Below are 17561 nucleotides of genomic sequence, written 5' to 3' on the forward strand. Positions count from 1 at the left end.
TGCTTATTCAATGTATAATAAAATGTTAAATAATAGGCCTACATAATGTAGGAAAATAATTTTCACAAGCATTTCACAATTCCACATTAATGTCCTTTTCCTTTGATTATATATGCCTACATGAGCCTTCCTTATGCCTTGCCTATGAATCCATAGGTTTAGGAATAAGGATAAAGCTTATTTGATGTGTTGATCAAAGCACATTCATAAAAAAATAGTTTCTGTACAAGTTAATTTATCCCATTTATTAATTATTTAATGAATTCATTAATAAGCTATTGTGTAGAGAATTTTATTGTATTGCTTTTGGGGTTTTCATTGCAGAAAGTTTTAAAGTTTTAAGATTTATTACATGAAACAATCAACAATATACATAAAATAATGATTATTATTATAATAATGGGCCATCTGGGACATACATCACCTTCACTTTTTGACCACAAGGTGTCGTTAGTGTGCGCAGTGTTGGAAAGCTTCGAGTAATGAACCTTTTTACGATACACTTGAGGGGAAAGCCTTGGTGCTTTGAAAAGCTTCATTTCACCATCACTACTCATACACATGCGCGAAGAGTAGATTCGATTCTAAAACTGTACTAAATAAAGCGGCTGCAAAGTGTTTCAGACGTGACGTGAAATATATCGCCTGCTCTGACAGTTATTTCAAAACAAAATAAATATAAATGTATCTATGAAAAGAATCAAAGCGCTCACCAAAGCACGTTCACATATAAGCAATTTTGCCCCTCCCACTACGGAAATAGTCAAGCTTGTGTTCGGCGGGAAGTTTTTTTTTAGTCCTGGGAAATGTAGTTTAGAGATGGGAGATTAAAAAAACTACATTTCCCAGCGTCAAGACAGTTTCCGTACGAGATCTGTATGTTGTGCTCAATGTGAATAAGGCTGGCTATCGGTGAGTTTTGTTTTGTGTGAAACACGTTATGCGATGCGAAAACATGAAATACATGTTTTAATAGTTTAAACGATGGTTATATATCGATATAAAGTGATCTGTCTGCCTATTGAAAAAGAGACTAAGGTGGCACCGTGATACAGTTATGGAATTAGATGGTGCTCAATTATAGAATTAATTATTTTTTTCTGGTAATAAATATTAAATAAACATCTACATTACAACATTTTTAAGCACCAAAAGAAAAATGTTTTGTGATTTTGTCATACAACCTTGGGTAACAGTGTACCTACATGCATGCACTACAGTTTCTGTAAAAACTGAAAGAAAATGCTATCAGACTATTCACTTCTCTTTTTGCTATGCTGTAAAACTGGTCCAAATGATGTTACCTCGTCTGTCTCTCTCTCACTCTCTCTCACCCCAAAACACACACACAGTCTCTTGCTCTAAAGATGGACTCAGTGATGGATTTTCCAGAAGACTTTAACCAGCTTGACTTGCTGGAGTCTCATGGCCACATGATCCCAGTAGGGACAAAGAGTGGCTGGGTGGATGAGGAGGAAGGAGAGGATGATGAAACCTGTCACACTGAAGAATGGTATCAGCAACAGGAGTTTCAATTACAAGACACTCCAACTGAACTGATATTATGGGCCGCTGAGAGGAACAGAGTAAGCAAACATTTCATATATATCCAGGGGTTAAATTGGAATTTATATGGGGGGCTCTGTGGTTTCAGGCTTTGAAGTTTGCACAAGGGTGCAAAGCAAAATCTTATATCAATTGACAAACTATAAAATATAAATTGAGAGAGCTTGAATTACTAGGAACTAGAAAAGTGTAAAATACAGTATATACCCTATATTGTTACAAATGTATGAGGATAGTCCACAAATTCTATTTTATTTTATTTATTAATTTTTTATTCCAATTCAACTTTTTCCATTTAATTCTTTTCTGGATTCTGGATTTTTTTTTTTTAGGGCCCGAGCACTGGTGGTGCGAGGACCCTATTGGAATTGCTCAGATTCTTCTTTTTCTTCTTCTCCAAAATGAATTGAATTTTGAGAGCCTAAACATGATCGAAAACTCATGAAACTTTGCACACATGTCAAAAGTGGTGAAAATTTTACATCTGATATGGGTTTCAGAAGTGGTTGTGGCAAAATGGCTACAATAGCGCCATCTATAAAATTTCGGCTAAGGCCGCATTTACACTGCATGTTTCAAGTGACCCAATTCCGATTTTTTCCTCCCATGTGGCACAGATCGGATATGGCCCACGACCGTGTAAGCAGGAAAAATATCGCATGGATTACAATATACCCTGATCGGTTTCAGGCCTCATTCATATGTGGAAATAAAACAAATATGAATCGGATACGTGCATTTGCACCTGTCGTGTAAGCGGTCAGATCGGATCTTCCCCTGTAAATACTACTCCTCGTCATTGAAAAGTGACGGTTTTTTAAAACATTTTAAGGTACAGACCAGGGGCGGAGCCAGACGATGCAAACATTCGGGGCTTAGCCCAAACCTAGGGGGGTCCGGGGTAGGGGTCGACCGATTATCGACCTGGCCGATTATTGGCACCGATATTAAGCATTTTTATGATAATCGGCATCGGTCATTTTCAAAACCGATGTGCCGATAAAATTATTTAATTTTGAAACGCGCTATTTGGCTCTGATGCAGCCTGTCGGAACTCACCACTCTGTGGCCTAGAGCAGTGTCCGCCCACCGCGCATCTGATTTGTTGAGAGTCAGGAGTCCGACCAATCAACGTGGAAGACTAAAGGCACTCTCACACCGAAAGCGCTTGCTAACTGGTGCTGCTTCATCACGCACCAGTTCTCTCTCAAAGGCAGCAGCAGACGTTGCACAAGTTGCAATAAATTACAATCCACTTCACTGAAGTTGTAAAAACCTCAATTTTATCTATTTATGGTTTCCGAGATGGGAGAAACGCAGGAGGAATCGCGGAATCCAGTCATATGGAATTTACTGTATAACACGGAGTCACGCAATTAGTCAAAGTTTGGATGAATAGGCCCTTTTCACAATGACGTCAGCTAACTTCCGCTTTATCGCAAAGCAGTGTATCAGTACTTCCACTATACCTTTATACCGAAGACTTCTGGGAGAATGTGGGAAAAACTTGAAATATGAAAGGCGTTGGTTAAGAGTTAAGACTAATTATGTTAATGTACTTACAGTCGGATTCTTTTGCGAAAGTTTTTCTGCATCTGCCTTAGATGGGAGGCTTGCTTGCCCAACTGCTTGTATTCACAAAATATATACTTAATCTTTTCACTTGTTATTTCGGTTTATGTAATTCCTTGGATAGTTTATTTGTGAGTACACTGTGTAAATTAAATTCCCCGTATAGTTCCGCAATAAAAAGACAAACAGCGTGATTGTTTTTATTTACTATGGGAAAATGACATGGACACAAATCATATTTTTATATTAAATCTTTTTACTACATGGCAAATTTCACATCCATAAATGCAAGTGGTCTGAAAAGAAGCCCATTATCCAGTTCAAGAATAAAATGCTTAATGTTGAAACAATGCAAAAAGGACCGCCGCGTAGTGCTACAGAACTTGGACTTCTACAATTAACGTTACTTCAAATCCTCCATTCACTTTAACTACATGTAACTTATACCCTGTTTTTTTCTCTGTGTATTATTATTGATTAATATGATCGACTGTATTTTATTTAGGTTACAGGATATATGCAATGTGATGTTAAAAAACAACTGACGTGCGTTTTATATTTATTTACACAAATACTCGCATTTATTTTTTTAAAAAGTAAAAAAAAAAACAATTATATAAACTTAATATATTTAATATTTTTTTTATTTTATTAAATTGTTATAAAAATAAAAGGGAACATTATAGACCCCATTTATTGATATTTAAATAGTACATACTTGTTATGTTGAACTATTCTTGTAAGTTACATACAGGCGCTGTAGGACATAATTTACTGAATGAAGGCTTTCCATTACCAAATGTCTAAAACGTTTGTTTATTTGACAAATATATCTAAGCATCTAACTGCAATAAAGACAGTAAACATTGTGCCAGAGTGGCAGGAATCAGAAAGTATGACTTCAATGCTGCGTTTCGAACTCCTCCATCGCAAATCTCGCCGATTGGTATTCGGTAAACTCGTTTGAGATGTCAAACGCCTCGCCTTGAATAAGGACGACGGTAGACAGCGGCAGTCGTCCTCTAACCATACTTTTGGCAGATGTACAAGCGTCTGGGCGAACTCTATGCTGGTACTACAGGGAAACATCGACGACAAACCGGCACAGTACTACTTCTTCTTTTAGGATTTAATGGCGGTTGGCAAACCAACTTAAAAGGTGCATTCCCGCCACCTACTAGAAAGGAGTGTGAAGCGCACAATGAATAGGAAGTTTAGAAACAAAAAGTTACTTATTCAAAAAAAAAAAAAACCAAGAGAAACCGTTATCCTATTAATCAATCCTGTTTCCTTTAAATAAACAACTAATTCGCGATATATTCTTGATTGATTATGTCCATCACCTAACAAAACATTTATTGATTTACAAATCATTTATTTCCAAATATCTTAAAGCTTGACTTAGTTGGAAACGTTCTCTTTCATAAGCCTCACATTTTATCAGTACATGTTCTACATTTTCTATTAACCCACATTTGTCACAATTTCCATTCTCATGTTTTCCTATTCTATGTAAGCATTGATTTAATAAACAATGTCCAAATACGCATTCTTGTTATTAAAACGTCCTCTTTCCTGTTTCCAAATCTTCTTCTCTCTGAACCAACGTTTTCTTGTATACAGTATGTCTACCTTTTGTTCCTTCTTTCTATTCATTCTGCCATATTTCCTGTACTTCTTTTGCTATTATCACTTTTATTTCTGTTTTACTTAGTCACTTCAGTGTCTATTTGAGAATGATTTAATGCCTGTTTAGTCAGATGATCAGCCTCCTTATTTCCTTTCACACCCATATGTGGTGGTACCCACACAAAATTTACCAGAAGTCCATACTGTCTTATTGTAAAAAGACTTTGCATTACTTCATTTATCATATCTTGTCTTGCTAATGATTTTCCACTTGACAAACTGTTTAGTGCTGAAAGAGAATCTGTGCATATTACTGCCTTTTGTTGGTTGTATTTCTTCTATCTACTGAAGTGCCAATAAGATTGCTATTAGTTCTGTAGCAAATACAGAAATATGATCTGAAGTTCTTTTTGACATTTTAATTTTGAATAGAGGAATATATACTGCTACAGCAGTTTTCCCAGAGTCTGGATCCTTTGAACCATCAGTGTATAACTGTACTGCACTATAATAAGTATCATCTAAATATTTCTGTACAGCTAGACTTTCTAATACACTTGTTTCATTATTATGTTTTTCTCTATGCAATTGGATATCAATCAAAGGCATTAGGAAAAGCCAAGGAGGAATGGCTGACCTAGCCACAGTAGGGGTAATATGCATGTCACCCATTTTCTGTGCTTCCTCATTGGCCTTCCATCCAAAGCTTGATAACTTTTTATATTCATATTCCGAACAGTCCTTCAACACCATTTTAACTGGATGATTATCCGAATGTCCCTTTATACTTATCCAGTACCTCATCCTTAATTTGAGCCTACGAATTTCTTGAGGCATCTCTCCCATCTCTGCATGTACTGCTGATAATGGGGATGATCTAAAAGCTCCACAACAAATTTGCATTGCTTGTGATTGTATTGCCTCTAATTTTAAAAGTTGTGTTTTACATACAGAGCTATATACCATACTGCCATAATCAATAGCCGATCTTATCAGAGCACAATATATTCTTTTAAGGGACTGTCTGCAAGCTCCCCAATCAACTCCTGCTAGACATCTCATAACATTTAACGCTTTTTTGCATTTGTCCACCAATTTCTGGATATGGATTTTAAAATTCAACTTCAAATCCATCCATATTCCTAGAAATCGAACAACTGATGTTTGCTCCAACTCTTGATCATACATTTTAATATTAACTGTAGGATTGATTCTTTTATTAAAACATATCGCCTGGGTTTTTGGTACAGAAAAACGGAAACCCCATTCATTTGCCCAATTCTCTACATTATTAAGTCTGCATACACCTTTCCACATACGCAACATTACGCCCTCTTTTCCACAACGCACCATCATCTGCATACAACGATCTTCCTATCCCACTATCAACCATCGAAGAAATGTCATTAATCATTAAGTTAAACAGAATTGGACTGCTAACGCTACCCTGAGGTGTTCCATTCTCTATTGTATGTATCTGAGAAAATGCAGTACTCACTCTTATTTGTATAGTTATATTGAACAAGAAATTGCTGATCCAATTATATATTCTTCCTTTAATTTCCATTCTATCTAACTTAATTAAAAGTCCCTCTTTCCACATCATATCATATGCCTTTTCGACATCAAAAAATACCCCAACTAAAACTTCCTTGTTTACCTGAGCCTTTCTTATTAGATTCCAGGCATATTATAGAATCCATTGTATTACGTCCTTTCCTAAATCCACTTTGGAATGGTGACAAAAATTTTTTCTCCTCAATGACATATACAAGTCTACTCATAACCATACGCTGCATCAATTTGCACAAATTAGATGTTAAATCTATGGGTCTGTAGTTATTCGGCTGCATATGGTCCTTGCCTGGTTTAGCAACTGGCACTATGATCCCATGCTTCCAGTCAGCTGGTAACTTTCCTGACTCCAAAACCTTATTAAAAAGGCTCAAAATTAGTTCTAACGATGTTTCTAATAAACGTTTTATCTCATAACAAATGTCATCTCTACCTGGAGAAGTTTGTTTAACCCCTTCAAGTGCCTTTTTCAATTCATACAAGGTAAATTCTGAATCCAACGTACATCCAGATGGTCCTTTATCCTCCAATAAATGAGGATATTTACTTAATATCTGATCCCTATATTTCCTTAAGTCCTCTGATAGATTTAAGTTACTGTGAACTTTAACAAAAGTTTCTGCCAACACCTCTGCTTTTCCACTTTCAGTTAAAATTTGTCTATTATGTATTAAAACAGGTATGTTATGATCTCTTTGTATCCCTCCCATCCTTCTTATCATACTCCATTAATTTCAGTGTCTTCACCAATTTTGTTACAAATTATTTTAGATGTCCGAATTACTCTTCTCACTATTGTCACGGTGCACACAGCAGGGAGGACACAGGAAACACGGAAACGAGGATGTAACTCAAAAACATACTTTACTAGGACATCAAGGCAGGACAAGGCAAGGCAGACACTGACAGGAACACCGGGGAGTAACGAGTAGACCAGACAAAATGGCACAACACAGACAGGACTATAAATACACAGGTAAATTAACAGACATGGCTGGACAAGGATAAACTACTAATGACATGAAACGAGAACAGGAAACAAACCAATATGGGCACAAGAGGCAGGAACACATGACACACACACAACAGTTCTCTTACATTACTCCCCCCTCCCGAAAGGCTCGTCCCGAGCCTACTCAGTTCCATCAGGGAGGGGGGGTGGGCGCTCTGGAGGCCCCTCAGGACAGACACAAACATACACAGAACGGGGCCTCCAGCGCGGAACAGAAGGCCGCAGGCCGAGGTGTAACTCAGGAAGCCATGGCGGGTGGTCCTCATGCCCATGGCCTCGTTCCTCGGCCCGGCCACTCCAACCGGAACCCTTCTACCCCCCCCCAAATATTCCATGGGGCAGCTCGGGGGTATCAGGATCCCGGGAACCAAATGAAATGGAATTTATTAAAAAGACCTTGGTCACTGGTCAATACGGCGGCAGCCGGCCGGCTGACCATCCCAACGGCGGGGACCGGTGGGCTGTAGGAAGCCCCAACCGGTGTCGGGCCGAGTGACTTCGGACGGCGGGTTGGCCTTCCCCGCGAAACAGTGGGCAAGGTGAGCCGCGAACAGCGGCGTGATCTCCCGCGAACAGCGGGGTCGGTGAACCGCGGACGGCGGCGTGATACCCCGCGAACGGCGGGGTCCTTGAGCCACGGACGGCGGCGTGATCTCCCGAGAACGGGGGGCTGGAGTCAGCGGCGATCCGGCGGGCATTGAGTCAGCGGCGATCCGGCGGGCATTGAGTCAGCGGCGACACGGCGGGCTTGAGTCAGCGGCGACACGGCGGGCTTGACTCAGCGGCGATCCGGCGGGCTTGACTCAGCGGCGATCCGGCGGGCTTGACTCCCGTGAACGGCAGCCTCCTCTCCAGCGACCGGCGGGCTTGGTGATCCGCGAACGGCGGCCTCATCTCCCGCGAACGGCGGGCTCGATGATCCGCGGACGGTGGCCTCACCTCCCGCGAACGGCAGGCTGGAGTGAGCGGCCGGCATGACTTGTGGGAGCCGCGGACAGTGGGTGTGCTTTCCCCACGGACCGCGGCGTGAGACCCGCGAACGGCGGGCAAAAACACCAAACACAGGAACAAAAAAAACACTAGAAAAACTTGACAAAACAAAACGCGGTGAAGGGACGACGCTTACTGTACTGGTCTGGTCTTCTGTCACGGTGCACACAGCAGGGAGGACACAGGAAACACGGAAACGAGGATGTAACTCAAAAACATACTTTACTAGGACATCAAGGCAGGACAAGGCAAGGCAGACACTGACAGGAACACCGGGGAGTAACGAGTAGACCAGACAAAATGGCACAACACAGACAAGACTATAAATACACAGGTAAATTAACAGACATGGCTGGACAAGGATAAACTACTAATGACATGAAACGAGAACAGGAAACAAACCAAATATGGGCACAAGAGGCAGGAACACATGACACACACACAACAGTTCTCTTACAACTATAGCCAGTGCCCTTTTATAATAAACTAAATCATTAAAGTTAAGTGACCTTCTTACCCTCTTAAGAGCTTTATTTCTCCTTATAATTGCCTCATTACATTCCTCATTCCACCATGGCACAGCTTTCCTCCTGCTGCCAGCCTTCTTCTTACCTATTACTTCTTCAGCTGAACTCTGAAGAACCTGACATATTTTATTATTAAAAACATCAACATCCATCATAAAATTACTTATTTCCTTCATTTTGCTTTCACATAACTCCTTATACTTATCCCAATCAGCTGATTTAAACCACCATCTTGGCATTCTTTCCCCCACGTTTTGAACTATATCTACTACTTTACTGAAAATAGGAAAATGGTCACTACCTATTGTATTATGAACTAATACTTTCCATTCACACTTTCCAGCTAAGCTTTCAGAAACTATTATCAAGTCTAACACTGAATGTCTTCCCTTTGATAAATCAATTGTAGTATAACTGCCATCATTAATGCAAACTAATCCTCCCCAATCTAGCATGTCTTCAATGATCTCTCCATTATTATCTGTTTTTGCGCTTCCCCATAACGAACTGTGAGCATTAAAATCACCACACCACATCACTTTTTGCTTCCCATCTCCTCCAATAATTTCTAGAGTATCCTTGTTTAACCTATCACATGGATTGTAAAAGTGAATTATTCTAATACTACTTGAGCCTTCCCATATTTCCACCACCACAACTTCTATTTCCCTATCAACCTCAACTGCTCTATACCCAATTCCTTGTTTAATAAAGGTTGCTACCCCACCACCATTTCCTAGATGTCTATCTCTCCGAATTGCGACATAACCATGAATTATAAAAGTTGTGGTTTAAGCCAAGTTTCCTGTGTATATATATTATATCTGGATCATTCTCTTGGTTTGCTATAAATTTCTTAAACTCTTGTCCATTAGCAATTAAACATTGCAAGATAGTTAATACCATTAAGAGCCACCACATGTTGACTGATTGTTTGTTGTTTGCATCTTGAGCCTTTCATTTATCATATCAACATTAACATTCTGAAAATCCAAGTACTTTTCAGCAGCTCTGATAATGATTCTAATTCTTTCAGTCCTGCTTTCGGTTTGAGCAGAGCTATTCACTACTTCAGTGATAAATGCTACGAATTAAACTTTATCATCCATTTCTCCGTTTTTACCTTTACTTTGCTGTTTCCTCAATTGTACTGTTGCATTCCTAGTTTCAATTACTTTAGGTGTCTGATTTACTTTCTTCAAAGCCTCAGCGTATGTTATTCCTTCCTCCATTCTAACGTTTTGAACCTTCACCTCATTTTTCCGTACATGACACCCTCCATAACCATCACTGTGATCTCGTCCACAGTTGCAGCACTTAGGATTTACACCTTGTCCACACTTGCCATACTCATGATCACCTCCACACCGTGCGCACCTCTGTCTGCCTCTGCAAACTGCCGCTACATGACCGAATGTTTGACATTTGTAGCATCTTAGCGGCGGGGGAACGTATAATCTAACCGCATAGTTTACAAATCCCAAATAAACTCTCAGGCAGTCTATTTTCATCAAAGTTTATCATTACTGATAGGCTGTCTGTCTTTTCGTTATTTCTGACACACTTGAGCCCTCTGACAGACTTTATTGCTGCTCCAGTTATATTACTTTTAATCTTCTCATCTGTTGGAATCCTCGTTATAACACCTCTGACCCAATTATTATCTTCTGGTATTGAACATTCAACTTTCTTTCCATTTATCGATTTTATTCCTAGAGCCGTTTTTTTACTGCCTACTGTCTTTACAAAACAACATCAGCTTTCCATCCCTCAATGTCTCAATGTTTTCAACTGTCCCTATTGTTTCTTTTAAAGTTTTTGTTAGCTTTAAAGGATTAATAGCATTAACAGACTGTTTCTGATATTTGTCCCCAACTTTTCTTTCTTTTCCGATTTTCTACTACTCTCCATTCGCCGCCTCCACTATCCGCATCTCCCACATCATCCTCCATTTCCGGATCACTTCCGGAATCTACGCTACTTCCTACCATCAGCGCTCCAGTAGGGGTGTGCGATATGACGATTTTTGATCGTGGACGATAAAAATGTCTCCATGATCTGCTTTTTAAGAAATATCGTAGTATCGTGCTACAGCGCACATTGTCAAATACAGTTCTGGCGCCTCCTTCTCTATATACTGTAAAACACGACATACAGCAGTAGAGTTACTCTGACAGGACACTGCACTTATTCGCGATCGCAAAAGTACATTATTTGCACACAAGCCTTGCTGGTTAAATGTTTAATTTGTGCGCTGGTCTGATGTGCGCTTTCTCTGAGCACATACACCTGAAGCACGCACACTAAAAAGCCTGTCTAACAGCGCCTGATTACTCAACTAACTTATCTTTTGCGCTAATACTGTCAAAACACACAAGGTTTACATACAGTCTTAGTTGGTTATCTCTAAAATGAAAGTAAATAGTTAAGAGAGAAACAGATGCGTGCAGGTCTTAAAGAGACAGGACACTAAACGTGCTGTCGACTGTCATTAAAGGTATAGTTCACCCTAAAAATTTTATTTCTGTCATTGTTTACTCACTCACATATTGTCCCAAACCTCTGTTAATTTCTTGTGCTGAACCCAAAAGAAGATATTTTGAAGAATGAGGGTAACCAAACAGTTGCTGGTCCACATTGAATTTGATAGTAAGAAACATCCTATGGAAGTCACTGTGGACCAGCAACTGTTTGGTTTTCCACCTTCATCAAAATAGCATTTATGTTCAGCAGAAGAAAGAAACTCATTCAGGTTTAAAACAACTTTTGAGTAAATGATGGTATAAAAATAAAAAAGTATGACAGAATTGACAGACAGATGACAGAATATTTATTTTTGGGGGAACTATTCATTTAACGTTAACAAAACAACAAAACCCAAAGAGAAAAATCACTCACTATTCTTGACTGAAAAACTTTAATAGTTACTTTAGGAATCAGTCTATGTAGTGTTTTATTTTTATACTTGTTCATTCAATTTCATTGAATGCTCCTGCTAAATACACCTATTGTACCTGAAAATAAAGCACTGTTTGTTTTATTTGTATATTGTGTATTTGTAATGTGTATCTTTGTTCTTATTTTTTAATAAGAAAGATAAAATAATGACAGATTTTTTTATCTTCGTCCACTTTGGCCTAAATATCTGCCATGCATCTTTGTCTTTCTAGTTTGGCTGTAATGCTCAGACAACTTGTAAAACGAAAATAGTAAAACTAACATGACAAAGAATCGTGATATTTCTAAAAAAAATCGTGATATATTTTTCCCATATCGCCCACCCCAACGCTCCAGTCACAATCCAGCTGTCACCAACCGCCCTCTGTGGCGTCTCCTTCTCTGGTCTTGCCAAAGTCCAACTCTAGCTGCAGAGACTAAACCCGGCAGAGGACTGCAAACATAAGGAGATTATAAAGGGAGCAAATGAGGAGGGTAATGAGTAAACACAGGTGGGGCAAATTAACCAATAATCAGGAAACAAGGTGGGTGGGGTCAAGACAATTGACATGAGAGCACATGGCACATCGAACCAAACAAGACAAGCCATGTGCTCACACAAAACAAAAACACAAGTACATGGCCAGCAAAACAAAATCACTAGCCATGTGCAAAACAGGACACGAACACGCAGCTAATGAGGAGACTCATAAGCTGCATGTTCACAAAACATGACAAACATGAAAGCACGCATCCAGTGAAAAAACACAAGCTGCGTGCCACACAGAACAAGACAAAAATAGAGAAAAAAAGCACGCAGCCGAAACCGAACCGCGTGCCGAACAAAACACACAGAGGATTGTTCTCATCCCTTGAATATTAAATTTCAGCTTTTACCATCAAAAAGACGTTTTAGGCAACCTCAAGTAAGGAAAAATGTGTGCCAAATGTCATTTGTGCCAACTGCTGTTAGGATTTTAAATCCTGGGATCTAAGTGTGAGATGGGGGGATTGTGTTACTTGAGTTTTTTTAATTTATTTTTATGTGAATTGTGTGAAGATGTTAAATGTATTTGTGTGGTGAAGCCAAAGACAAATTTCCACTGTGGACAATAAGGTGACTAAACTAAACGTGGAACACTCAACACTATTATACATTATTTATTCACCATACATACTTATTTTTTTTATTTCAAATTTGCACATATCAGAGCTGTACACACATAATTGTCTATATTATATATTGCGTTTTTGCTATTTTGTACATTGCCTTTTGTATATTATTATTTTATCTGTGTCCTGTCCTGTTGCTGACTTTCTGTTGTACTGTGGAGCTTCTGTCACTATAACAAATTCCTTGTATGTGTAAACATACCTGGCCAATAAAGCTCATTCTGATTCTGATTCAAATGTATTTTAGCACATTGTTACAAACAACAAAAGCCTAACATTAAAGTACAAAGAGTCAAGAGCCTAACACTGATCACAATGATGGTGGTTTGTTGAAATTTCAATTTTTTTTAACATTAATTGCAGGTGCAAAAGTTATTTTGATTCAATGCAATTAACACTGACAAATCAACAATTTTTAATATTGATTCAATGGTTGCTTACTATCAGGGACCTATTACCTCCAATAATGATAGCCTCACAAATGCTAATAAAGATATGCGACCCCCTACTAGGGTTGCTAAATATTTACAAGGGGTTGCCAAGCTCCCTCTAATTTGAAGTTTACAAATAGAGTTAATGGTTACAGTTTGATGATTGAAAATTTTATGTGTAGGCCAGTGATGTTCAGAATGCCATAAATATGGAAATTGGTCTATAATATCAGTTGCTTTTTGGCACAGAAGAAATTGCGTATTAATGCATTTCTGTTTATTTATTTTTCTTGCTTTGTTTTTCTAACCTTTTTTGTTTCTCTCTCTCTCTCTCTCTCTCTCTCTCTCTCTCTCTCTCTCTCTCTCTTACAGTTAGCCACAGTAGAACATCTCCTCGCATTGGACCCAACACTTGCTAATTGTCGTGATAGTGATGGTTACACTCCTCTACACCGTGCTGCTTACAGTGGCCATTATGCCGTGGTTTCTGCTCTTTTGAATGCTGGAGCCAATCTTCATGCAAGAACTACTGATGGTTGGATGCCGCTACATAGCGCCTGTCGCTGGGGTCATGCCACTGTAGCTTCGTGTCTTTTGAATTGGGGGGCAGAGGTCAATGCCTTGACAGCAGGGCGACTCACACCCCTGCAACTAGCTGCTGGAAATACTGCAGCTGGGCAGACGATTGAGTTATTGCTTTCACAGCGCACCCTACAGGCAGGCCTGAAAAACAGTGCGGGACAGACTGCTTATGACATTGCACATCGCACAAGTGAACATTACAGGCTCTTTGAGATGGCAGAGCCTTGTAATAAAATATACTGACACATATGTGAGCACAGGGTGAAATTCTGACATCAAGCTTGGAAATGTGTCTTATTTATAAATGTAGGTGTGAAATTACTGTGTTTCTATGAATAGTAGAGGACATTGACATAAAAAAAAAAAAAAAGGAACTGGTCATAAGCATGCAGGAAATAAGCAGATGTTCACAACAATGTGTAATTATAATCATTAAAACTTATAAGCATATCTTTGCATGTGTGTCAAAGCATGAAGAGGGTGCATTTTCTGTGCAGGATGTGCTTAAAATCTAGGGGTAGGAGACAAAATTGATTCACCTAACTATCGCGATTCTTTTTAAAAATGATTTAAAAATCAATTGTTTTACCTTAGAATCGATTTATATTTAATTATTTTAATTATCCTAAGAGGTGGTGGGGAGAAGTTAGCACTTTTTAATTCCAACAGAGGGCGAAATGTACAGTATAGGTGTGTTCAACTTGGAGCAGTACTGCACAGACGATCAGAGTATGATGTCAAAGTACTGGAGAGTGATTCGAAAGCATGTGGAGCTGTCTGTTCTCTGTAGCTCTCGCGATGCTTTGATATCATGCAACAATCATTCTGCGTGCGCCCACAATTTGAATTGATATTCAAACCTTTGATGGCACTTCAGTAGCCATAAAGTATCAGAATCAGAATTAGCTTTATTGGCCAAGTATGTTTACACATACAAGGAATTTGTTGTAGTGACAGAAGCTCCACAGTGCAACAGAAAGACAGCAACAGGACAGGAGGACACAGATAGTAAAATAATATCCAAATAGGCAATGTACAAAACAGCAAAAACACAATATATAATAGACAACTATGTATGTACAGGTCAAGTATGTGCTAATTAGAAATGAGAAAATAAAAATAAAATAAGTGAGTGTGGTGAATGGATAATATATTATAGTTGTGTGTTCCACGTTTATTGTTGAGTGTTCATGAGATGGATTGCCTGAGGGAAGAAACTGTTCCTGTGTCTGGTGCTCTGTCTTGTAGCTAATTTATTACAAAATTGGTCTAATTTTTAAAAAGGTTTCTATTTAATGAATGATGAATAATTACATTAAAAAGCCTTATTAAATGAACTATTATTTATGTTTTTTTCTTCTGGGGCCTGAAATAGAGGAATTTTAATCAATATTGATAATTAATATTTTGCTGAATGTGTTTTTGTGCTGGCACCTTGGCTGGTTTAGGTCTGTCATGGATTAATAAATATGACAATAAACCCGCCAGTAGGTGGCAGCAAGCCCCTGTTTTAATAAATGACTTACTGAATCATTCATATCAAATGATTAATTCAAAACGGCTGATTCAATAGAAACGAAAGAAGTAAGACCATCTGAATGGACCGTTGAATCACTGGCTCACTCAATTCGTTCAAAAACTGATTCATTCACGGAATGAAACACTGTTGCTATGCACTGTTGTATAAAACTAATAGCACATTTGTGCTTGTGGACTCATACATGTGCTGATATACAGAAAAGTACATTGCTTGTGCAATGAATATAAAAACGTAAAAACTCATACATTGTTATTTTTTGTTTCATTGCTGGAATTATAAGGGCATTCTAACTGTATTCTAATGGGCTTCATCGCGCAGTGAATGCTTTTTGGATTCTCAAGACGTGTTTTTTTTCTTTTCTTTTTCTCTCAAAGTTGGATAATGCCAGCTCTCCTATTGTATCTCAGTCCCTCACAGTCATACATTATGTCAAGAGAATGTCTTTAAATACTAATCAAGGAAAAATCATAGCTTCTGTTGTCTTCTTTTAAAAGAACTTCAAAAGTTGCGCTTGAACCATTTTGGGCAAAAAATGAAGAAATTGCTTGTTACAGTACCAAGTTCTGATTGGCCAATCGCCGTTATTTAGTTCATAAATTATCATAAGTAGAGAATTTTAACAATTCATGTGCATGATAAGTTTTATGTAATATACTAAATGAATAATCCAAAGGGGATGGGGGGGATGGTGGTTTTACAGAGGGGATGCTTTTTGTCATTTTTTTCCACCAGGGGGATGCCATCTCCCCTCAATTCAAGCCCTGGTTTTACTCAATCTCCTTTTTATTGAAGGAAAGCAAAGTATAATTAATGTAATTTGTTTTTAAAGATATTATTAACTAAAACTTGTGCAGTTATGCTACTTCAGAAGGGAAACTTTGTTGTCAGTTGCAGGGCCGGCGCTAGCTATAGGCATTGCAGGCCATTGCCTAGGCGGGCCTCCATAACTGTAACATCCCCGGGCCCTATATGCCAGTCCACCAGTCAAAACGGACAGCAAATTTTAGCCTCATTGTTCATTGGATATAGTTGAATTGTCACTCATTTGCAATTATACCAATTAATGTTGCAGTTTCAAAGCGGGTCCCGCCTTCTGAATGTTTGCGTAACAAACGCATCCTTCAGGTGCTGCGAATGCGATGCAAAAGGCTAAATAGGCGCGAAAAGAAGTACAGCTCCTAATGCAGGTGTGTGAGTTGTCATCATCTATTTTAGAGTGATTGCAATGTATTCTCTGCCGATCAGCGTCATTTCTAGAAAGATCATTGACTGGTTTATTACGAGTTTAAAAGAGTGCAAGCGGCGTTGACGCGTTGAATTTGTGCATTCAATGAATGACATCGCACCGGGAGCAGACTAGCAAAATAGCTACAAAAATAAAAGCAGAAAAGTTTGTATTCAACGCAAATTCAAAGAAAACAGACATGACATTTTTTTAATGGTTCAAATAAAGGATCTCAGGTGTATCTTCTAAATTCGGCTGAGGATTATGATTACTGCTCTAACAAAACACTTTTATAATTTCAGTTTCAACTAACTAAATAACTTTTTTCTGCTTAGTAGCGATTATATATATTAATATATATATATATAAGCTTGTAATGGTGTTATTGACCGCTACAAAACTGGTCAGGGAGTTGGAGTCATCAGATAGAGTTTAGCCATTTCTTGTGCAAGAGAAACCATTCACACGTAGTGTACTTGAGGTTGTTTCTGGAAATTAAAATAACAGAAATAAATACTTATTGTACAAATAACTTTACAAATATAACAATCATTATAGCCTTCAAGTTTATTTTATTAAGTATACTTAAGTAAAGTTCAAGTATATTTTAAAGGTCCCATGACATGCTGTTTTTGGGATGCTTTTATATAGGCCTAAGTGGTCCCTAGTACTGTATCTGAAGTCTTTTTCCCGAATTTCAGCCACTACAAGCCAGTCCCAAAATGAGCTTTCCTTAGGACAAGCCATTTCTGTGTCTGTAGCTTTAAATGCTAGTGATGAGGAGAGAGGCGGGGCAAGGTGG

At 38.6% G+C, this 17561-nt stretch overlaps 1 protein-coding gene across 1 annotated transcript; it reads left to right on the forward strand.

Annotated features, from left to right (window-relative positions):
• The first annotated feature begins 869 nt into the window (after positions 1-869).
• LOC306853803 (ankyrin repeat domain-containing protein 49-like) lies at positions 870-15988 on the forward strand. Its single transcript, XM_079391455.1, has 3 exons — positions 870-912; positions 1353-1586; positions 13785-15988. Exons 2-3 carry the CDS (start codon positions 1368-1370, stop codon positions 14235-14237), a joined length of 672 nt encoding a protein of 223 aa, XP_079247581.1. The 5' UTR covers positions 870-912; positions 1353-1367; the 3' UTR covers positions 14238-15988.
• Positions 15989-17561: the final 1573 nt, after the last annotated feature.

The sequence above is a fragment of the Barbus barbus genome, assembly GCF_936440315.1.
Source record: "Barbus barbus genome assembly, chromosome: 34".
NCBI classification, from domain to species: Eukaryota; Metazoa; Chordata; class Actinopteri; order Cypriniformes; family Cyprinidae; genus Barbus; species Barbus barbus.

What these genes read in the sequence shown, in the direction of transcription:
- LOC306853803 (XM_079391455.1), top strand. Translation starts at nt 1,368, where the DNA reads ATGGACTCAGTGATGGATTTTCCAGAAGACTTTAACCAGCTTGACTTG. An exon ending in GGGCCGCTGAGAGGAACAGA is followed by an intron (nt 1,587 to 13,784) that starts GTAAGCAAACAT and finishes TCTCTCTTACAG; the next exon opens with TTAGCCACAGTAGAACATCT.